Here is a 19,740-nt window from a genome sequence, read left to right on the forward strand (position 1 = left end):
AAACTATGAAACAATACTTTTTGCACTTTCAAACAAGAAAAAAAAACCTTTATTAATCCTAAAAGGACAATTCAGTTTTCAGATCTCTGGTCTAGTCAACAAACAATAAACACCATAAACATAAAATATGTTTATTTATTTTTAGAAGAAATGTGACGTCTTTTTGCGAGGGGGTCCTCAACACAACATGCAGCATAAAATCAAAGCTCCTGCATCAGGGGATAAGCAACATGCACATCTAAAATGTCATCTGAGGGATTCCACCAGAATCGAAGTCATCCCTGCACAAACAAATTTAAATGTATGCTACAAATGTTTAAGTTTTTGTAACATAAAGGTGAGTAATGTCCGTAAATGGAACATTTCTTCTACCAACATATTTTTGAAGGTTTAAGACACTCACCAGCCCTGATGCATTTGGATAATTTAAGAAAGCTGCAGTTTTCTTAGCAGATGAGACGGCTAATTGACAGGAATGAATGGAGCTCTTTGCTCTCCATCGTGTGCAGAGACTTGTGGGAGATTAAGTCTTTGGGAGCTAGCACCTGTCTGCAGGTGGGACAAGTCTGGTAGTCACATTCATTAGCAGCACTGGAAATAGTGGGAGGAGTTTGGCATGAATTCTTTTTGTTCTTGTTCTTCTTTTTGTTCTTCCTCTTGCTTCCCTCAGTCTGGTTCTCCAACACTCTGCTGTCTACATGAGCAGTACGTAGCTCCTGCTGCTTGTTTATGTCCGGCAGAAGAGCGAGCAGTTCATTGAAGATGCAGCTCAAGTTCTCTCCGAGCAGGTCCATGCAGCTGTGGTGGTATTGTGTGGCTGAAATGACATTCTGCCTGAATTGTGCAGAGTAGTTTTTAAACTGGTTGAACTTTGATTCGTTGTTGAGGAGGTACTTCTTAATAGATAAAGTGAGGTCCAGATTCCTCTGTTCAAAGTCTTCTGGGATACGGTACCCCCCAGATGTCAATGAAGGGCTGCTAGAGGAGGAAGACTCAGGCACAGTACTCCCCAAGACCAGGACTGGACTCTTTTGTTTGGAGAGGGGGGATTTATCAGAATAGCCATTAGCTAAACTGGGTTTGATCAGAGGTTTTTTCACAGGAGAGGACTCTGTCATATCACCGCTTCCTTTTCCATTGAGGAGTGAAGCAATATCCGACAAAGTGGGCGCTGCCCTAAACTCCTGCCGGATCAAGCCTCCACTCTCATCATCTGATTTTGAATTAGACCGTTTAATCGAAGCTTTGCCACTCTCTCCTATCTTGTTTTTCCTCTCGGAGGATGGCATGCTCGTGGAAGAGAGAAGCTCAAGACCTGGGCAGATGGGAGCAGGTTTAGTCGTAGCAGGGGTGTGGGTCATAGAAGCAAGAGCAGGGAAATCCTCTTCCTGGAAAAACGTCGTCTTTTTAGGTGGAGCAAAGTACGCTGGAAGCCTTCTTGTAGAAACACTTTCCAAGTACACTGGACGCCTGCGTGTAGAAACACTGGTCACAGGCAAACTTGGGAATTCTTCTTGAAGGTGTGCATGAGTGTCTTGTGGTGTCGGGGATGCTACAGTGGCTCCCAAACCGATGAACTCATCTTCAGGATTTCTGCTTGCCATGGTTTTTAGTGGGGGCATGTTGGCTGTAGGGTTAACAGGGTCTGACACAGATGGCTGTTCCCCTGGATAAGCTCTCTCTGCTCTCTCCTCCACCTTTGAAGCTCTTTTGTCTTTCATGGCCCCTCTCTGACCGCTCACTGCTGATGACCCCTTTCTGGCTGCTTGACGGTCATTTCGTCTGTGAGGTCTTGGGGGTAAGTTGAACTCCAGGTTGACCTGGCGGTTCTTACTGTGCACTGCAGCCTTATGACCTTTAAAATCAATCTCTGTACGGAAAGCATGAGTGAACTTCTCCGTAGCACACTGGCCCTCCTCACACAGATAGTGACTCTGTCTGAAGTGCTCACTCAGCTTCTGGTAGTCACAGTAATATTCTTGTGATCCATCAGCATCACAAAAATGACAGAAGAAGTGATCTTTGCGCAGGTGTTTAAACAGTTCGTCATTGTCTAGATATCGTACATAACAGAACTTGCAAAGTGGGTGTCCTCTGTGACTTGTGTCATTAGGTTCTCCATGAGTTTGATGACAGGCCAGTTGTTTTTGGGTGTACCATTTGCGCTCATAGGAGAACATCTTGAGATGTTTTGAGCAGAGCCTGCAACAAAAACGTTTATGCTGCTTCCTCATATGACGCTCCAGTTCTTCAAATGTTGAGAAGACTTTTGGCTCTGGACAGTGAATGCACTGTGGCAGCAAAAGACGCTTGTACTGTGCAAAGACTCTCTCATCCTTAAAATATATGCCATGATTTTGATCACATGGGAACCTCTGATAGGGTACAGATGCGAAATCTTGGAGTTTCTTCACAAATACCACCTTATCTAGATCCTCTCGGCACAGTGCACAGTACTTTTGATCGCAATACACCCTCATTTTAGTGGAACAACGATAGCATACTGGATGGTCACATTTTCCAAGGGCAAAGATGTCGATTTCTTGACAGCAGAGGAGGCATTGCTTCTCGCTTTCCTTTGTACTTGAATCTATTGTTGCCATTTCTTTTCTGGTTTAAAATGATGTCTAGACTGAAATAAATATCTTTTCTATGTGGTTATGTTTGTTTGTATGTAGCTGACTATAGTCTAAGAACTTGTGTTCGCTCTGGATTCTTGGTTTAAATGACGTCTGAACGGACAGCACACCCATACAGACTCTGTGTCTCTGTGACATCACAAAGCTTTACAAAGAATTATGGTGTTGCCGTGGTAACCACTCTGATTCAGAATGTTGTTTTTTTTTAAATATAATATTTTTATTTAAACATTTTAAGAATCACAAAGTTGTTTTTAAAAAAAAAAAAAAAAAAAACAAGTTTAGAGCTAGTCAATTTCTTACGCCATAGAATTTTCCTCTGGAGGTGATTTAATTTCACTGCTGAAATATCTGTTGTTCAAGTTTGTTACAGTTTTAGGTCTATACCATTTTGAAACAGACTCACTTGTCTGGTCTGCAGGTCTGGTCATGCAGTTAAGAGCATCACATTTAAGAGTTTAACAAAGAACATTCACAACTGGCCATGTTTTAGGTTTATTTAGGTTTATTTAGGTTCATTTATATATTGATATATATATATATTTTTTAAACAAATAAACCCTCTAGTGCCAACTGAAAGATTGTCCAATCATGACAGGACAGGCTGAGTGCTGAGCAAACAGCTGGCCTGTGGGTGGGACTAAGCCCATGCACCAGTGCTGCTGTCTGACTGTCAATCAACTGCAAAGAGACGATCTGATTGGTCAATTTTAACACAAGGGCCAGCAGCTTACAGACAGAATGCCCAAGGAAAAAGAGGGCATTTCTGAACAGGTAACCCCCAAAATAACACCAAATCTGATTGGATACTCATATACATCTTTTCTAATAGTGACACATAATACTGTATTATTGATTTTCATTGAAGAATATTGATAAGTAAAACTATGAAACAATACTTTTTGCACTTTCAAACAAGAAAAAAACCCTTTATTAATCCTAAAAGGACAATTCAGTTTTCAGATCTCTGGTCTAGTCAACAAACAATAAACACCATAAACATAAAAATATGTTTATTTATTTTTAGAAGAAATGTGACGTCTTTTTGCGAGGGGGTCCTCAACACAACATGCAGCATAAAATCAAAGCTCCTGCATCAGGGGATAAGCAACATGCACATCTAAAATGTCATCTGAGGGATTCCACCAGAATCGAAGTCATCCCTGCACAAACAAATTTAAATGTATGCTACAAATGTTTAAGTTTTTGTAACATAAAGGTGAGTAATGTCCGTAAATGGAACATTTCTTCTACCAACATATTTTTGAAGGTTTAAGACACTCACCAGCCCTGATGCATTTGGATAATTTAAGAAAGCTGCAGTTTTCTTAGCAGATGAGACGGCTAATTGACAGGAATGAATGGAGCTCTTTGCTCTCCATCGTGTGCAGAGACTTGTGGGAGATTAAGTCTTTGGGAGCTAGCACCTGTCTGCAGGTGGGACAAGTCTGGTAGTCACATTCATTAGCAGCACTGGAAATAGTGGGAGGAGTTTGGCATGAATTCTTTTTGTTCTTGTTCTTCTTTTTGTTCTTCCTCTTGCTTCCCTCAGTCTGGTTCTCCAACACTCTGCTGTCTACATGAGCAGTACGTAGCTCCTGCTGCTTGTTTATGTCCGGCAGAAGAGAGCGAGCAGTTCATTGAAGATGCAGCTCAAGTTCTCTCCGAGCAGGTCCATGCAGCTGTGGTGGTATTGTGTGGCTGAAATGACATTCTGCCTGAATTGTGCAGAGTAGTTTTTAAACTGGTTGAACTTTGATTCGTTGTTGAGGAGGTACTTCTTAATAGATAAAGTGAGGTCCAGATTCCTCTGTTCAAAGTCTTCTGGGATACGGTACCCCCCAGATGTCAATGAAGGGCTGCTAGAGGAGGAAGACTCAGGCACAGTACTCCCCAAGACCAGGACTGGACTCTTTTGTTTGGAGAGGGGGGATTTATCAGAATAGCCATTAGCTAAACTGGGTTTGATCAGAGGTTTTTTTCACAGGAGAGGACTCTGTCATATCACCGCTTCCTTTTCCATTGAGGAGTGAAGCAATATCCGACAAAGTGGGCGCTGCCCTAAACTCCTGCCGGATCAAGCCTCCACTCTCATCATCTGATTTTGAATTAGACCGTTTAATCGAAGCTTTGCCACTCTCTCCTATCTTGTTTTTCCTCTCGGAGGATGGCATGCTCGTGGAAGAGAGAAGCTCAAGACCTGGGCAGATGGGAGCAGGTTTAGTCGTAGCAGGGGTGTGGGTCATAGAAGCAAGAGCAGGGAAATCCTCTTCCTGGAAAAACGTCGTCTTTTTAGGTGGAGCAAAGTACGCTGGAAGCCTTCTTGTAGAAACACTTTCCAAGTACACTGGACGCCTGCGTGTAGAAACACTGGTCACAGGCAAACTTGGGAATTCTTCTTGAAGGTGTGCATGAGTGTCTTGTGGTGTCGGGGATGCTACAGTGGCTCCCAAACCGATGAACTCATCTTCAGGATTTCTGCTTGCCATGGTTTTTAGTGGGGGCATGTTGGCTGTAGGGTTAACAGGGTCTGACACAGATGGCTGTTCCCCTGGATAAGCTCTCTCTGCTCTCTCCTCCACCTTTGAAGCTCTTTTGTCTTTCATGGCCCCTCTCTGACCGCTCACTGCTGATGACCCCTTTCTGGCTGCTTGACGGTCATTTCGTCTGTGAGGTCTTGGGGGTAAGTTGAACTCCAGGTTGACCTGGCGGTTCTTACTGTGCACTGCAGCCTTATGACCTTTAAAATCAATCTCTGTACGGAAAGCATGAGTGAACTTCTCCGTAGCACACTGGCCCTCCTCACACAGATAGTGACTCTGTCTGAAGTGCTCACTCAGCTTCTGGTAGTCACAGTAATATTCTTGTGATCCATCAGCATCACAAAAATGACAGAAGAAGTGATCTTTGCGCAGGTGTTTAAACAGTTCGTCATTGTCTAGATATCGTACATAACAGAACTTGCAAAGTGGGTGTCCTCTGTGACTTGTGTCATTAGGTTCTCCATGAGTTTGATGACAGGCCAGTTGTTTTTGGGTGTACCATTTGCGCTCATAGGAGAACATCTTGAGATGTTTTGAGCAGAGCCTGCAACAAAAACGTTTATGCTGCTTCCTCATATGACGCTCCAGTTCTTCAAATGTTGAGAAGACTTTTGGCTCTGGACAGTGAATGCACTGTGGCAGCAAAAGACGCTTGTACTGTGCAAAGACTCTCTCATCCTTAAAATATATGCCATGATTTTGATCACATGGGAACCTCTGATAGGGTACAGATGCGAAATCTTGGAGTTTCTTCACAAATACCACCTTATCTAGATCCTCTCGGCACAGTGCACAGTACTTTTGATCGCAATACACCCTCATTTTAGTGGAACAACGATAGCATACTGGATGGTCACATTTTCCAAGGGCAAAGATGTCGATTTCTTGACAGCAGAGGAGGCATTGCTTCTCGCTTTCCTTTGTACTTGAATCTATTGTTGCCATTTCTTTTCTGGTTTAAAATGATGTCTAGACTGAAATAAATATCTTTTCTATGTGGTTATGTTTGTTGTATGTAGCTGACTATAGTCTAAGAACTTGTGTTCGCTCTGGATTCTTGGTTTAAATGACGTCTGAACGGACAGCACACCCATACAGACTCTGTGTCTCTGTGACATCACAAAGCTTTACAAAGAATTATGGTGTTGCCGTGGTAACCACTCTGATTCAGAATGTTGTTGTTTTTTAAATATAATATTTTTATTTAAACATTTTAAGAATCACAAAGTTATTTAAAAAAAAAACAAGTTTAGAGCTAGTCAATTTCGTAAGACGTATGCTCTCCTTCATTTGAGGCAAATTTAGATCTTTAAAAAAGATCTAAATCTGTAACTGAATTGATGTGATAAATTTTATTGTTTCACATTTTTTGCTGAAATGTCCTGCCACTGGTTTAACTATGTCATGGTGCTGTAGTGCAGTAATCAAGCGCTTTCTGGGACACTGCTGGTTTGTGGTCTACAGCAGACAGAGTGCAGAATATAGGACCTGCATGGGACCACTGATAGAAGTGTTATAGAAGCACTATACACGATTGCTCTGCACTTTCTGAGGCTACTTCACAGCCTTCTTGTGTGGAGGAGAAAAAGGCACAGACACGGCTCCTTTTGATCTGCTTTCAAATGATTCTCTAGTACTTCTATAGCACTAGACTGCAGCTGCTGTTTGGAGAGGAGGAGGAATATTAATGTAACTTGTTAAAAGTGAAAATGGGGTATTGTAGAAAGGGGTATTATGCAAAATCGACTAACTGCCTTTCTGGACCTTTTTACCCTCTTCAAAAACACGCCTGCAGAGGTTTGTATGTCTCACCCATGCATTTTTGAGGAATCTAGCAATCTCTCCCTGGCTGTATTATCAGTTCACAAGTCTACGTCACCCATGCTCCCACACGACAATTCTCCATAAGCAGGGCTGGGTATCAATAAGCAGTTGCTGATACGATACTTAACTCGATACATGGGCCACGATACGATACATATCTCGATACAGTGCTCTTTCACAAGGTAGCCGTGGGTCTTAAAAGTCTTAAAAAGTCTTAAATTATGCTGTCCATGTCTTATTTTTCTCACAAATGTCTTAAAATTCATTAGACTATTTTTTTTGTATATTAAACCGGGCTGCAGTGCAATGTTAAATGGAGAGAGACAACAACGTGAAATCACATAACATGAATGAACGTCTAATTTGGAGTATAAGCAAACAATACTTTGGTTTCTGGCGCCAGCGGCAAAGAGTAAATAATCAGTACAGTGGAGGAAGATGTTGGATGGATCATGGGGAAGTGTGGGTTGAATCCACAGTGGCTCTTAGGCTACGTTCAGACTGCAGCCTGAAGTGACCCAAATCTGATTTTCTGGCCTCTATGTGACCTGTATCTGATCTTTTAATGACAGTCTGAATGACACAGATCCCATTTTTTCAAATGCGACCCAGGCCACTTCGATATGTGGTCCTAAAATCGATACATATCCGATCTTTGACATGCGACTTCAGTCTGAATGGCCAAAGTGCATTCATCCGACCTACACGTTATCAACAAGCCACAAATGTCACTATTCTGCGCTGAAGTAGGCGAAATTTGTTAATGAACTCTGCGTCACTGAAGCAAAGCACATCGCCACTCACCACTCTTGGCTCTCCACATCCACACCACTCTCCACATCCACACGTTCCTTTCAATGGACGTTGCTGCCACTGCCCCACAAAACGCTACGGCCAAAAAACTCGTCCTTCTCCTTCTCAATCTCCTCCTTAAAACAAGTAATTTGTTCATGTTCTGGCTCCGGTACGAGAGGAAGTTTTAAAATTGCTAGGTGCTCAATACTCGCGTCCATGTTTGGACAACTTCCATAAACACAGAGCACGCTCGCTGTGGTTGACGTCATCGTGTCCTCCATTGCTCATGCGGGACACTTTTGGGACGTTTATTGTTCACACTGGAGATCACATACAAGTCACATTTAAGTAGAAATGTGAACGACCTCGCAAAAACATCGGATTTCACAAAAAAATCCAAATTGAGAGTTAAACCCTGCAGTCTGAACGTAGCCTTAGATTCTAGATACAGTACCGTAGTTGGTTGGTCATTATTAGAATTCGATCTGGTGTTTTTTGCCCGCATAATGGTTGTGACATTGGTCTTAATTGGTCTTAAAAAGGTCTTAAAAAAGTCTTAAATTTGGGGTCGTCAAACTTGGGGATACCCTGTTTCAATTCGATACGATATATTTCAAATTAATTTGATATGGCTCAGTAAAAAATAAAGGCTAAATGATGGCTGTGATACTAAAAGTCTTTGTGAAACCGCTTCTTGTTCAAGTTCATATGAAACACACAATCCTAAAAAACTGTGAAAATGTCAACTGTGTCGCATAAACGAGTTTCCTTCCTCTGAACAAGCACCAAAATTGTAGAGCTATAACAAAATCATTTTGTAAAATAAACCAAAAAATACTCTTCACGATATATCAATACAGCAGCCCACGATATCGATACTGTATCATCACATTAAACAATAGGATATATTGATATTTTTATATTTTTCCACACCCCTATCCATAAGTACACAAAAGCATGATATAAATAAATACAATACAACTTCACAATCCAGATGCGATGTGCAGTCGTTTCATTAGCGAAAGACACTCGGATTGTAATGTGATAGCACTCTGAGACCAAAGGGAGGGGAATCTCAGCGTCAAAAATTAAATTGAAACTTATAAAACATGTTAAAGCACTGTTTTGGCAAATATAGCCTAATAAAAGTTAACATGGTGATCTACATATAAGCATATTCGCAATATTATGTGTTAGTAATTAATAGTCCATCCCCTCTTTGAGTGTATTACTGTAGTGAGGAAATCATTGTGGGGTTTCTTTGTACGAAGTTGAAGCGATCATTGGCACCACATGGACAAATGACTTCAAATGATCTTAGTTAAAATGGAACTTTTGCCAGTCATGTTTTTGTCAGCTGTTTGAATTCTACCAGCAGTGTGATGAAAAGTCAAAAACTCACTAGAACATATTTCAAAAGGAGAGAAAAAAAATTGGTTGGTCTTTTGTGGTTAAAAACAGTTTCACAGTTTGTGGTAAATACCTGGGTATTATGAAGAAAAGCTAATAACAAAACCATGAACACAAAAACATCCCTCATATTTATGTATGGAAGTATGTAAGGCCCTTAGTAACTATGTTTTTGAAAAGATATAGTCATAATTACAGAGGAACCAAACACTAAATCTACTTTCTTCACTACGAAACTGTATATATGATGTTTTAATAGCATTAGCCACAGTTCCTAGTCATTTTTTGGGCAACTTTTGGGCAAACTGCAGCTCTCTGGTCAGAAACATCAGGTACATTGTGTAACTTATCTAGTGGAATGATGTTATTGCTTTGTCTGGAATGTTTCACTGTATGGCATTAAACCTTTCTATCTTCGTGGAGGCCAAACCAGACTAAGTTACAGATCTGTGAAGAGGCGACCCCGCTCACAGTGAGAATGCCTGATTTTCTAGGTATTTTTGAGCTATAAAACCACCTGTAATTGAATAAATGTGAGGTAGAGCTGTTTAATGTCGTACTGTGGAACATTCCAGACAGAGCAATGGCATCTCCATGAAGTGTGGATACCTGTTAGACCTATCACACTGTTCCTTTACTTCTTGTCTTTGTCTTTTCTCTCCTTTTTTCCTTCAGGTACGGTCCAGTTTTTCAGCTCTGTTTGAAATGTGGTTGTTTAGGTGTTTAGGCCAACTTTAAATACAGCTGTAGAAGCCATATTTGGTTGGTCACTTTGTGTTTTTGACATCGCAAAAATGACAATCGGCAGATTTGTTAACTCAATTCTCCACAATTTTCCCAGTTCACCACACCAAATGTTAACCTCCTCCAGTGTGACCGAGCTCCTCACCCTATCTCTAAGGGAGTGCCCAGCCACCCTGTAGAGGAAACTCATTTCAATCGCTTGTATCTGTGATCTTGTCCTTTTGGTCATTACCCAAAGTTCATGGCCACAGGTGAGGGTAGGAACGTAGATTGACCAGTAAATCGAGAGCTTTGCCTTTTAGCTCTTCTCTCTTCTCCCTCTTAATCTTAAAATGTTATTGCTAATTTGCTATTCAACTTTATAATCCCTGATCAAATAAATAATTATATTACTACATTGGCTATAAACACATCATCATTAGCAGAGGTGGAGTAGAGTAGCCAAAAAATATATTCAGTTAAGTGTATCATTACTTCAGAATAGTATTACTCAAATAGAAGTACAAAATGGTAGTTCAATTAGCAGTTAATTACTCAAATAAGGATAAAAAAGTATTTCAGAAGACTACTACTTAAGTAAAAGAAACCTAAAAACATTCTGTGCAACTTTTCTGCTTGAAGGTCTGTTGGAATTGGAAGGGGAAAAAAATCAAATTCAAATAATGTCATATGATTTCATATTGTCCAGACAAAGCTTTTGTCACTTGTAGACTTGCTCACAGTGGGCAGAGTCATCAAAACTTTTACTCAGCTAAGATTACTGCTACTTCAGTAAAAATCTTACGCAAGTAGGAGTAAAAGTTTGCTGCTAGAAAAGTACTCAAGACTTCCTTAAGACTGCTATCTCCATATTTGATCATTTTATTCTGCTATCGTCTTTTTCCTGCTGTAATTTCTTCTTATTACCCAAACTTAATACTGTTTTGCTGTGACCATGCAAACCCAGTGGGACTTCGCCAACTGACTGTGTTAATATTAAGCCCAAATTTATCATTTGGAGCTGATTTGTCCAGTGTATTGGGCGTGCATTATTTAGAGCAGTAACACATTTCCTGCTTAATAGTTGTGTTCCTCCTCTTGCCATGTTTTAATCTGTATTAGTCTAACCCAGGCTCCCAGGGGACTCTGAGTGCATGCTAACTCTATGGTCTGTGTTTACTGCATGAATATTATTAGGGAGATTGTCCTGCAGGATGAGGAGAAGAGAGGAGTGAGAGGACATGAGCTTATTACTGCTAGAGCTAGTACTGCTATTACTGCTACTTCTTCAACCACCACTGCGTTTTATGTTTACACTGCCGTAATAATTTTGCTATTTTTATACTGTTGCTTATAGTATTTCTACTGCTACTGCTGCTGCTATTATTGCAGTTGCAGCAACTAATAATACTACTTATACTTCTACTCTGAATACTAGTACACATGGTAATGTGGCAATTATCACAAATGGTATAGGTGATTCTACAACTACTAATATTACAACTGCATGATACGTAATTTGACTCCAGATGTTGCCTGTATTTCAACAGCTGCACCACCTCTAGTATTACTATACTAGGACTAACTACTACTAATGACTACTACTACCTACTACTACTACCAACTACTACTACCTACTACTACTACCACCACTACCACTACCAGTACTGGGCGGCAGTAGCTCAGTTGGTAGAGCATTCGCCCACTGATCTCGAATCCAGCTCTCGACATACATCGACATCACAGGTTGAGTGTTCAGATCCACTGACCCACAGGTTGGCTGGTGTGATTCCAGCTCCCACAGATGAATGCTGTCGTTGTGTCCTTGGGCAAGACACTTAACCCACCTTGCCCACAGTGTCTGCGTACACTGGTGTGTGAATGTGTGTGTGAATGGGTGAGTGGTTCCTTGTTGTAAAGCCCTTTGAGTGCCTTGAAGAAAAATGTGACCATTTGCAATTTACTACTACTACTACTATGACTACAACTAACTACTACTAGCCTATAATGTTCATTCTTGGAATACTGTTATATTGTCTTCCAGGATTCCAGGTTTTTTAGGTTAATGTGATGGCTACGTTCAGATTTTTTTGTGAAATTTGATTTTTTTTTTTGCAAGGTCGTGCATATTTCCAATTAAATGTGACCTGTATGTGATCTCTCTTTAAATCCCCCAAAAGTGTCCCACATGTGCATTGGAGGACACAATGACGAGCGTGCTCAGTGTTTATGGAAGAAGCCTAAATGCTGGGCTTGTTCTCTAAATATGGTCCAGTTCTTTGTAAAATGGACAGATTACACCTCCACGGCTGCTTCATTTGTTTGACTCTTTAGCCTCCGTGTGTTTCACTCGCAGTCTCTATTTTCGTTGACACTGGAGTCAGGACTGCCTGTAGCTGTGCTCGGCCATTTCTGAGGCAATCATTTCAAAAACCACCCGGTTCGAATACAGTGATCACCCCAAATACTAATAAACTCGCTAATCTCACTTTCCTACCATTGACTAAACTCTGAGCCTGACATGTAGGTGGGATGAATACAACCTGGCCGTTCAGACTGAAGTCGCATGTCAAAAGATCGGATATGTATCATTTTAGGAGCACATATCCAAGTGTCCTGGGTCGCATTTGAAAAAAATCAAATCTGTATCATTCGGATTGTCATTAAAAGATCAGATACAGGTCGCATAGAGGTGAAAAAAATCTGATTTGTTTCACTTCAGGCTGCAGTCTGAACGTAGCCTAAGCGTCTTGCATCAAGGACACAATCACAGTATGCAAAGTACCACTATTACTACCATCTTGCTTGCTGAAAGGTTTTCATTTTTCATTCCGCCCCTTCTCTCTCATTTAATATCTCTCTCTTTTTAATTTTACGATGATTACTTATGTTTTGATTTGTTTGTATTGCGTTTTTAATGTATTTCTCATTCTGTAAAGCACTTTCAATTACTTTGTGTACGAATTGTGCTTTACAAATAAACTTGCCTTGCTTTGCTCGTATTAACCATTGTGACTAACTTGATGAGCTAGGGTGCATTGCAGGACAAGGTAAAAGCAAAGGAGGAGTGTCATTGTGAATGGGGGTTAAGGTGAGTAAAGTGTCTTGCTCAATGACGCAAACACAGTATGCCATTCTACTACTAATACTACCTTCATGCTTGTATTAACTACAGCTTCATACGTAAATATAATAACATAGTTTTTCTTGCAGGATGCACTGAAAGCAAAATGACGAGAGCGATTATGAATGGAAGCTAAAGTGAGTAAAGTGTCTTGCCCGAGGACACAACCATAGTAAGCTCTTCTATTACTAACACTACCATCTTGACTGCAATAACTCTTTCTTGCATGAACATCCTAAGAAAGCTTGTCTTGCAGGAGTGGAGAAGACAAAAGGGTGGTGTGAACTGAGTAGTGTCTTGCCCAATGACACGACCACAATAAACATAAACATCATTGTGAGATTGTCTTGCGGCGGGAGTGGAGAAGACAAAAGGGGGAGTGCGATTATGAACGGGGGGTGAGGGTGCGTGAAGTGACTCGGAACAAATAGGAACGGTGAGCTCGATGTCATCAATGCGCGGCGTAATAGAGCCCTCGACGTATTGATCTGAGGGTTAATGAAGACAAATCAGGCGGCGGAGAGGGACTTTAAATATGTCCGGTTTAAAATGTCATAAATCTCACTATGAATCCTAATAAATAATCTAATGAATGGGAATGATCAGAGATAGACGTTTGGTTTACGTCGCTGTCATCTGTGGATTGGAGAGAAGGGTTAGAAGCATGGTCGAATATGCAGTAAAGTATGAAGTGGTATTCAGTTTTGTACCGTATTTTCCGGGCTATTAGGCGCTCTGGATTATAAAGTGCACTGTCATTAAATGGTCTATTTTCGAACTTTTTTCACAAATAAACCGCACCGGACTTTAAACGAAACACAACACTTGGATGGCTCAGTCGAACTTTGTTTGGTGCGTTCGCGGTGACTCTGGGCTTTGTTCAGTTGTGGTGTGTAGGGAGGGTGCCGTCTGGGACCGCTGGATTGTTGGCGTGTTTGCAGTGACTCAGTTGTTCAGTTGTGGCTCAGAAAGGCACATTGCACTTGCTTTTTCGGTTCGTTCCTCCGTTCAGTTCCTCGTCCACGTGGAGTGATGAGTGTGGCTGTGGGTGTTTTTTGCTGTGCGGTTGCTGTCTGCTCCGTGCGTGTTTGCGTGCGCTGCGGGTTGTGCGGCTTTGTAGTTTACTGAAGTCATGCTGGGACACCTGAGTGGATTCGTGTATAGGGCGCTCTGGATCGTGGGGCACGCAATCGTTTTTTGATGGAGTTGGAGGCTTAAGATAGTAGCCCGGAAAATACGGTACTTTAAAGAGGGAGTATTACACTTCTATGGGATTGTAACTGCTAACGTGTAATATATTTATGCTTTAAAAATGTATCTCAAGAAATATTAGTAATAACAACAACACTGTTTTGACTTGGATCTAAACTAGAAGTGCACTGCTCTGATCTTTTGAACACTTAAGAGTCTCAGAGTGAGTGGTTTTACTGTAGCCAGGGAGCAGCAGACACGATCGCGCTCATAACTTTACATTTAAAAATCATTTAAGACCAAAAAATCCTCTATTGTGTGGCGGCCTTAAGTCTAGAAGTGACAAAAACTTTACTTTACATTATTTTATGTTTTGTCCTTCCAAAATACATCAACTTCAAATTAAAAAGTTGATGCTACTCTTTAAGTTACTCTTTATTTGAGTAGAAGTATTTGCAAATACATTTTTACTCTCACTTGAGTAATTTGTTGGACAACTTGAGTAATATTTATAACTGCTAATGTGTAATATATTTAGATGACCACGTTACCTTTTATTGTTTTGAAAATGCTACACTCATCGAAAACAATGCAGTACCCATAGACTATAAAGAAGCGGGCTAAGGGAGTGTGATTTCACCCATAATGTTCAGCTCCAGTCAAATGAAGCTCACTGAGGCTGCAGCTGTAGAGGCGAATTTAGAGCCTTGGTCCATATTTGAAATTCCGACCACGAGTATCATATAAACCAATGAACACTAGTACGGGTGCACTGCTGGTTTGTCTCTCAGGGGGGCGCTTAGCAACGCTGTCAATCAAAGCTGTTGCCAACACTAGCTGGAGTGACCTTGGGGAAAGAGGGCGCTGTTATTAATGTTCATATCTTGACTAATGGGCAAAATAATCAAATAAAAACACCAGGATCATACAGAACGGGTTAATATGATCATTTTAAGGTCAGATTGATGAGCCTAACAGCAGCAGCTACAGAGAGAGGGACAAAGTTTTTGGAGGAATTGGAAGTGAGCCCATGATCACTTCCTATTTGGAACACAGTGGCTAGAGAGCTAGGTCATTTATATATTCAGTCTATGCTATTAACGTGTTTTATAAGTTTTACTTTTTGACAGTGCTGTACATAACATGGTCCACCAACACTGCATCACTGGTGAAGAAAGCCTCTACTTCCTGCAAAATCTCAAGTGGGAAAGTGCCTCATCACCATCATGACCACATTCTACAGAGGAACCATTAAGAGCATCCTTTCCAGCTGCACCACTGTGTGGGGTGGAAGCTGCACTGACCATGACAGGAGAGCCCTGCAGCGCATAGTGAACACAGCCAGGAAGATCATTGATGCACCACTCCCCTCCCTGCAAGACATATACACCACCCGCCTCACTCACATATACACCACCCGCCTCACTCATATATACACCACCCACCTGACCCGCAAAGCCATCACAACCCCATGTTTTCAAGCAGGGCTTTAAAACATATATTGCAGAACATAGGAGCACAATCAGATATAAAAACGTGAACTATCCTGTGGAGGCTCATTTTGTAGATTTTAATCATCCTATCTCTTCCTTAAGATATACTGGCATTGAACATGTAAACCTGCCCCCTACAGGTGGGATTCTGGAAATGCTCCTGTCAAAAAGACACTTCTGGATTCACCAACTTAAGACTCTTGCTCCTCACGGACTGAATGTAGAGGTTGACCTAAGATGCTTTTTGTGATATGGTTAAACTATTTCTGCATTTAATACAATGTTTTTTATGTAAATATCTAAACTGTTTTTTTTTTTTTTCATGTTATAGAGTGGGCTGAACTCACTGGGTGACCTCACTTTGGGATGTCCCTTTCGTTGGAGGGGGATATGAGCACCTGGGCTGGCAACCATTTTGTGTACTGTGGTCCAAAGTAAGAAAAATATCTGACGAAGGCTTTTTTTGCGGAAATGTTATTTAAAAAAAAAAAAGCTTTTGGACATCAGCCATCTGAGTGTATTATGTATGTTTTCATTTTTATCATGCAAGTCACCCCCACACAGTCTGTTCAGCCTCCTGCACTCTGGGAGGAGCTACAGGAGCCTCCATTCCTGTACCACCAGACTTACTAACAGCTTCATCAACCAGGCTGTTAGGATGCTGAACTCTCTCCCCTCTATAACCACCAGGAAGCAGGAATCTGCGTCTCCCTAAAAAACACTTGGACTTTTCCATTGATTATTATTTATTTATATGCTTGGGAGTTAGAACCACAATTTCAATTTTTCACGTTTCGTATAAAAAATTGACTGAACTTTTTTTAAAATATGAATTTGAACATCAGGTTTGCGAAGTAGTAATAATTTTGCATTCTGCTTTTGTATACTTATGGAGAACTGGGGTTACATAGCTGTAAGATTCTGTCTACAAACCTAACAGTAAGGAGGGTTTAAATAGGGCCCAGGAGAGATCACTGAATCACTGAAACATGCTTGGATGACATCTAAAATCTCTTCAGACATGTTTTTGATGAGGGAACAACATTATAACATGGTAGAAAGCTTCAAAAAGATGATTTTGCAGAATCCCCTTCTTTAAGACTTTTACTCACTCTGAATGCAGCCTCTACAGAAGAAAGTGCTGCCATAAACTTGGAAAGACATTATTTCTGCTTGTTTTCCTGTGCAATCCATTTCCAGATTGTGTAGTAATATGTGTGTACTCACGGCTCCTCCTCGCTCCTTTTATAAAACATCTGTCACTACTTTCATGGTTGACTGTCTCTGCACCCAACCATATGGAGAGGTGTTAAATACAGTTTGTTGAAGATTTTTAATTACTGTTTCTGCAGACATAAAAAACAATACCAAATAAAGTTATAAATCATTTGACATCAGCATTATTATAGAGCTCAAGAGTGACCGCCCGCCCCTGGTTCCGGAAGTTAATTTCTCATTAATTTCTCACGACTTTCTGGAAAAAAAAAATAAAATAAAATTAAAAGTTTGAAAGCTTAAGGCTAATCAGTTACGTGGTGACTAACGACCACATTATCTATCATTTCATTTCAAAACTTCATAAACAGATAAATTATTAAAACATTTCAAGGAATCTACGACTACAGATGAAAATTTGCCTGCACATTTACAAGTTGTACTAACACATGTGGATTAATGCACATTAATCTGTCCCACATTAAAAAAATATACATAATTAAAAATAAATACACACATTTAAAAAATCTTGTGTTTTAAACAGACTCTTTGGTCTTAAGACAACAAAATGATGATATTAGTTAACACATAGCTGGTTCGCCCCCGCTATGCCTTTGAATTCTTAATATTGGAATTTAATATTGGATGTCTATGGGAATAAAAATGGAAAATTTACTTCTGGGGATGTCCTGAGCACATTTTTTTGCCCCAGAGTCTGAGTCCAAGGCATTTAATTTTGAGTATCTGCTGATACCAAGTCCTGATCTGATACTTCTATAAAACATTATGAAATGAACTAAGAGCAAAGAATAAGATCCAGGATGTATGGGGGGATCAGACTGTATTGATTTCAATGTGTAGTATTTGGGCTGAACTTGTGAAAAATCAAATGTCCAAAACTTAAACTTTTTTTTATTAACTTTTCTAACCATTCACCATCATTGTTGAAAATCTTGACTTTTCACAGTCTGGTCTTGGAAAGTGTAACTTAGTAAACTTAATGAACTGGACAAAACAGGAACCAGACCAGAATTAGATCAGACCTGAGTCTGGACTCTGCCCAATCTACAGTTTGTATATTTGATATTATATGGAAGACTGTGCATTATATTTGAAACATTTAGGCCAGTCTATGAAATCCAAATAATACAAAATCTTACAAAATAAAAACGAAATGACAGAAACCCCACAGCCTCTCTCCCCCACACCGCCCCCACTCCCCTGCACCGCCACCACATCCACAAACTCAGGGTGTCAACATGGGCCACAGAACCCCAGGTAACAGCGCCCGAGTACGGCATGGCCCAAAAGTAGCAGCCGCTGGGACAGACAGTCACGCTGACGGGACGTCCCTGAGCAAATCCCACGCCTCAGAAAAACTGTTGTGTGTCCTGTCTGTTATATACGTAAACTATTTATCCAATATCTGATCATATCATAACGTCTGAGTCTGGATCGAGTCCGCAGTCACGTGATTTCCAATCATGTGATTGGATCGGGACAACCCTATTTACTTCCAGAATCGGAGCAGATTTGAACTTGGGCTGGATTGCTGAACTCCATATAACCTAAAGAAAATATTTTTCTTTCTACTTTTTATGGGAAATCTTTCTGTATTTTCCAGCTAATTTGTGAGCGTGAAGAGCAAAACATTTTACTTATTTGAAAAGCCTTGCACTTTTAAATGAAATCAAAACAAGTCACATCAAGTTAATGAAATAATATACTAATATAATGTAAGTACCCGCCTCTGGACTACATTTACTCAGTTACATTTACTTGTGTCACTTTTTAAAGAAATTCTACTTTTCAGCATACTTTTCCAGCAGCGTACTTTTACTTCCATTTGAGTAATATTTTATTTAGCCTAATTAACAGTACTCCTACTTGACAAAAAAGTTGGGTTTCTTTTCCCACTGTAAGTAAAGGCCGCCACACACTACAGGAGGATTTGCTCGATTTTGGCTGCAATTTGCTTCTCCCCGAGTCCATGCAGCGCCAAACTTTTATGCTTTATAAATCATGTATCTGAAGTACTGCACTAGAGCCCGACCGATATGGATTTTGTTGTGGCCGATATGAAACCGATATAATGGGAGTTGGAGCTGCCGATAGCCGATATAATCACCGATATATTTAGTGATGTAAAAATTCACTGTGTAAATCTTGAATTGATTAAAAAACTTAGGTTTGGCTCTAGTGGATTCTAAATTGGGTTTATTTAGGCAACATTTATTGTTATTTTGACTCTTTACATCATATTTACATACAGTAGATTGGCCTAATGGCATTTTTGCATCACATTCTAGCTACTAGTGATGGGTATTCCAGTTTTTTTTTTTTTTTTTTGGAGAACCGGCTCTTTTGGCTCGGCTCACTAAAGCAGCTGGCTCTTTCGGCTCCCAAGCGACTCTTGAGATTGTTTTGTTGCAAGCAGGACTAAACCAGAACTGAACCAGGACTGAGTGTCGGGACTCGGTTTCTATCTCTCTCCTGCACTCGAGCCCAAGATTAGTCCTGGTTTATTCATTTTATGCTGAACTGCAGCCAAATATGCACTTTTTTTTTATCCTATGCACACGCAGATTTCTGAAAGTTTCATTTTCAGCCGCTGCTGCTGTCAAACTACGGGTCTACATGCGGCATGAAGAGAGAAAAAGTGAGAAAAAAGAGAAAACACGGCTCCCAATAAGAAGCAGGCTCCCGTTGCTTCGATCGCGACCGACCCATAACTCCTAGCTAGTAAACTATCGCTATTAGCCTTTAGCAGTAAATGCTGCGCA

General features: G+C 40.5%; 2 protein-coding genes across 2 annotated transcripts; both read right to left on the bottom strand.

Moving 5' to 3' along the window:
* Positions 1-232: 232 nt before the first annotated feature.
* On the bottom strand, positions 233-2,703 carry LOC110161120 (E3 ubiquitin-protein ligase ZNF598-like). The gene is made up of 2 exons (XM_055152038.1): positions 404-2,703; positions 233-281 (listed from the first exon to the last, which is right to left on the bottom strand). The coding sequence occupies exon 1, from the start codon at positions 2,601-2,603 to the stop codon at positions 447-449; it is 2,157 nt and encodes a 718-aa protein (XP_055008013.1). The 5' UTR covers positions 2,604-2,703; the 3' UTR covers positions 233-281; positions 404-446.
* A 914-nt stretch (positions 2,704-3,617) lies between these two features.
* LOC110164120 (E3 ubiquitin-protein ligase ZNF598-like) lies at positions 3,618-6,127 on the bottom strand. Its single transcript, XM_055151360.1, is given in 3 exon segments — positions 3,618-4,264; positions 4,267-4,551; positions 4,625-6,127. Coding segments are annotated over 3 exon segments (2,085 nt in total). The 3' UTR covers positions 3,618-3,967.
* Between the last annotated feature and the right edge of the window lie 13,613 nt (positions 6,128-19,740).

Source organism: Boleophthalmus pectinirostris, unplaced genomic scaffold (genome assembly GCF_026225935.1).
Source record: "Boleophthalmus pectinirostris isolate CB_2022bp ecotype Guang Dong unplaced genomic scaffold, ASM2622593v1 HiC_scaffold_16, whole genome shotgun sequence".
Classification (NCBI taxonomy): domain Eukaryota; kingdom Metazoa; phylum Chordata; class Actinopteri; order Gobiiformes; family Gobiidae; genus Boleophthalmus; species Boleophthalmus pectinirostris.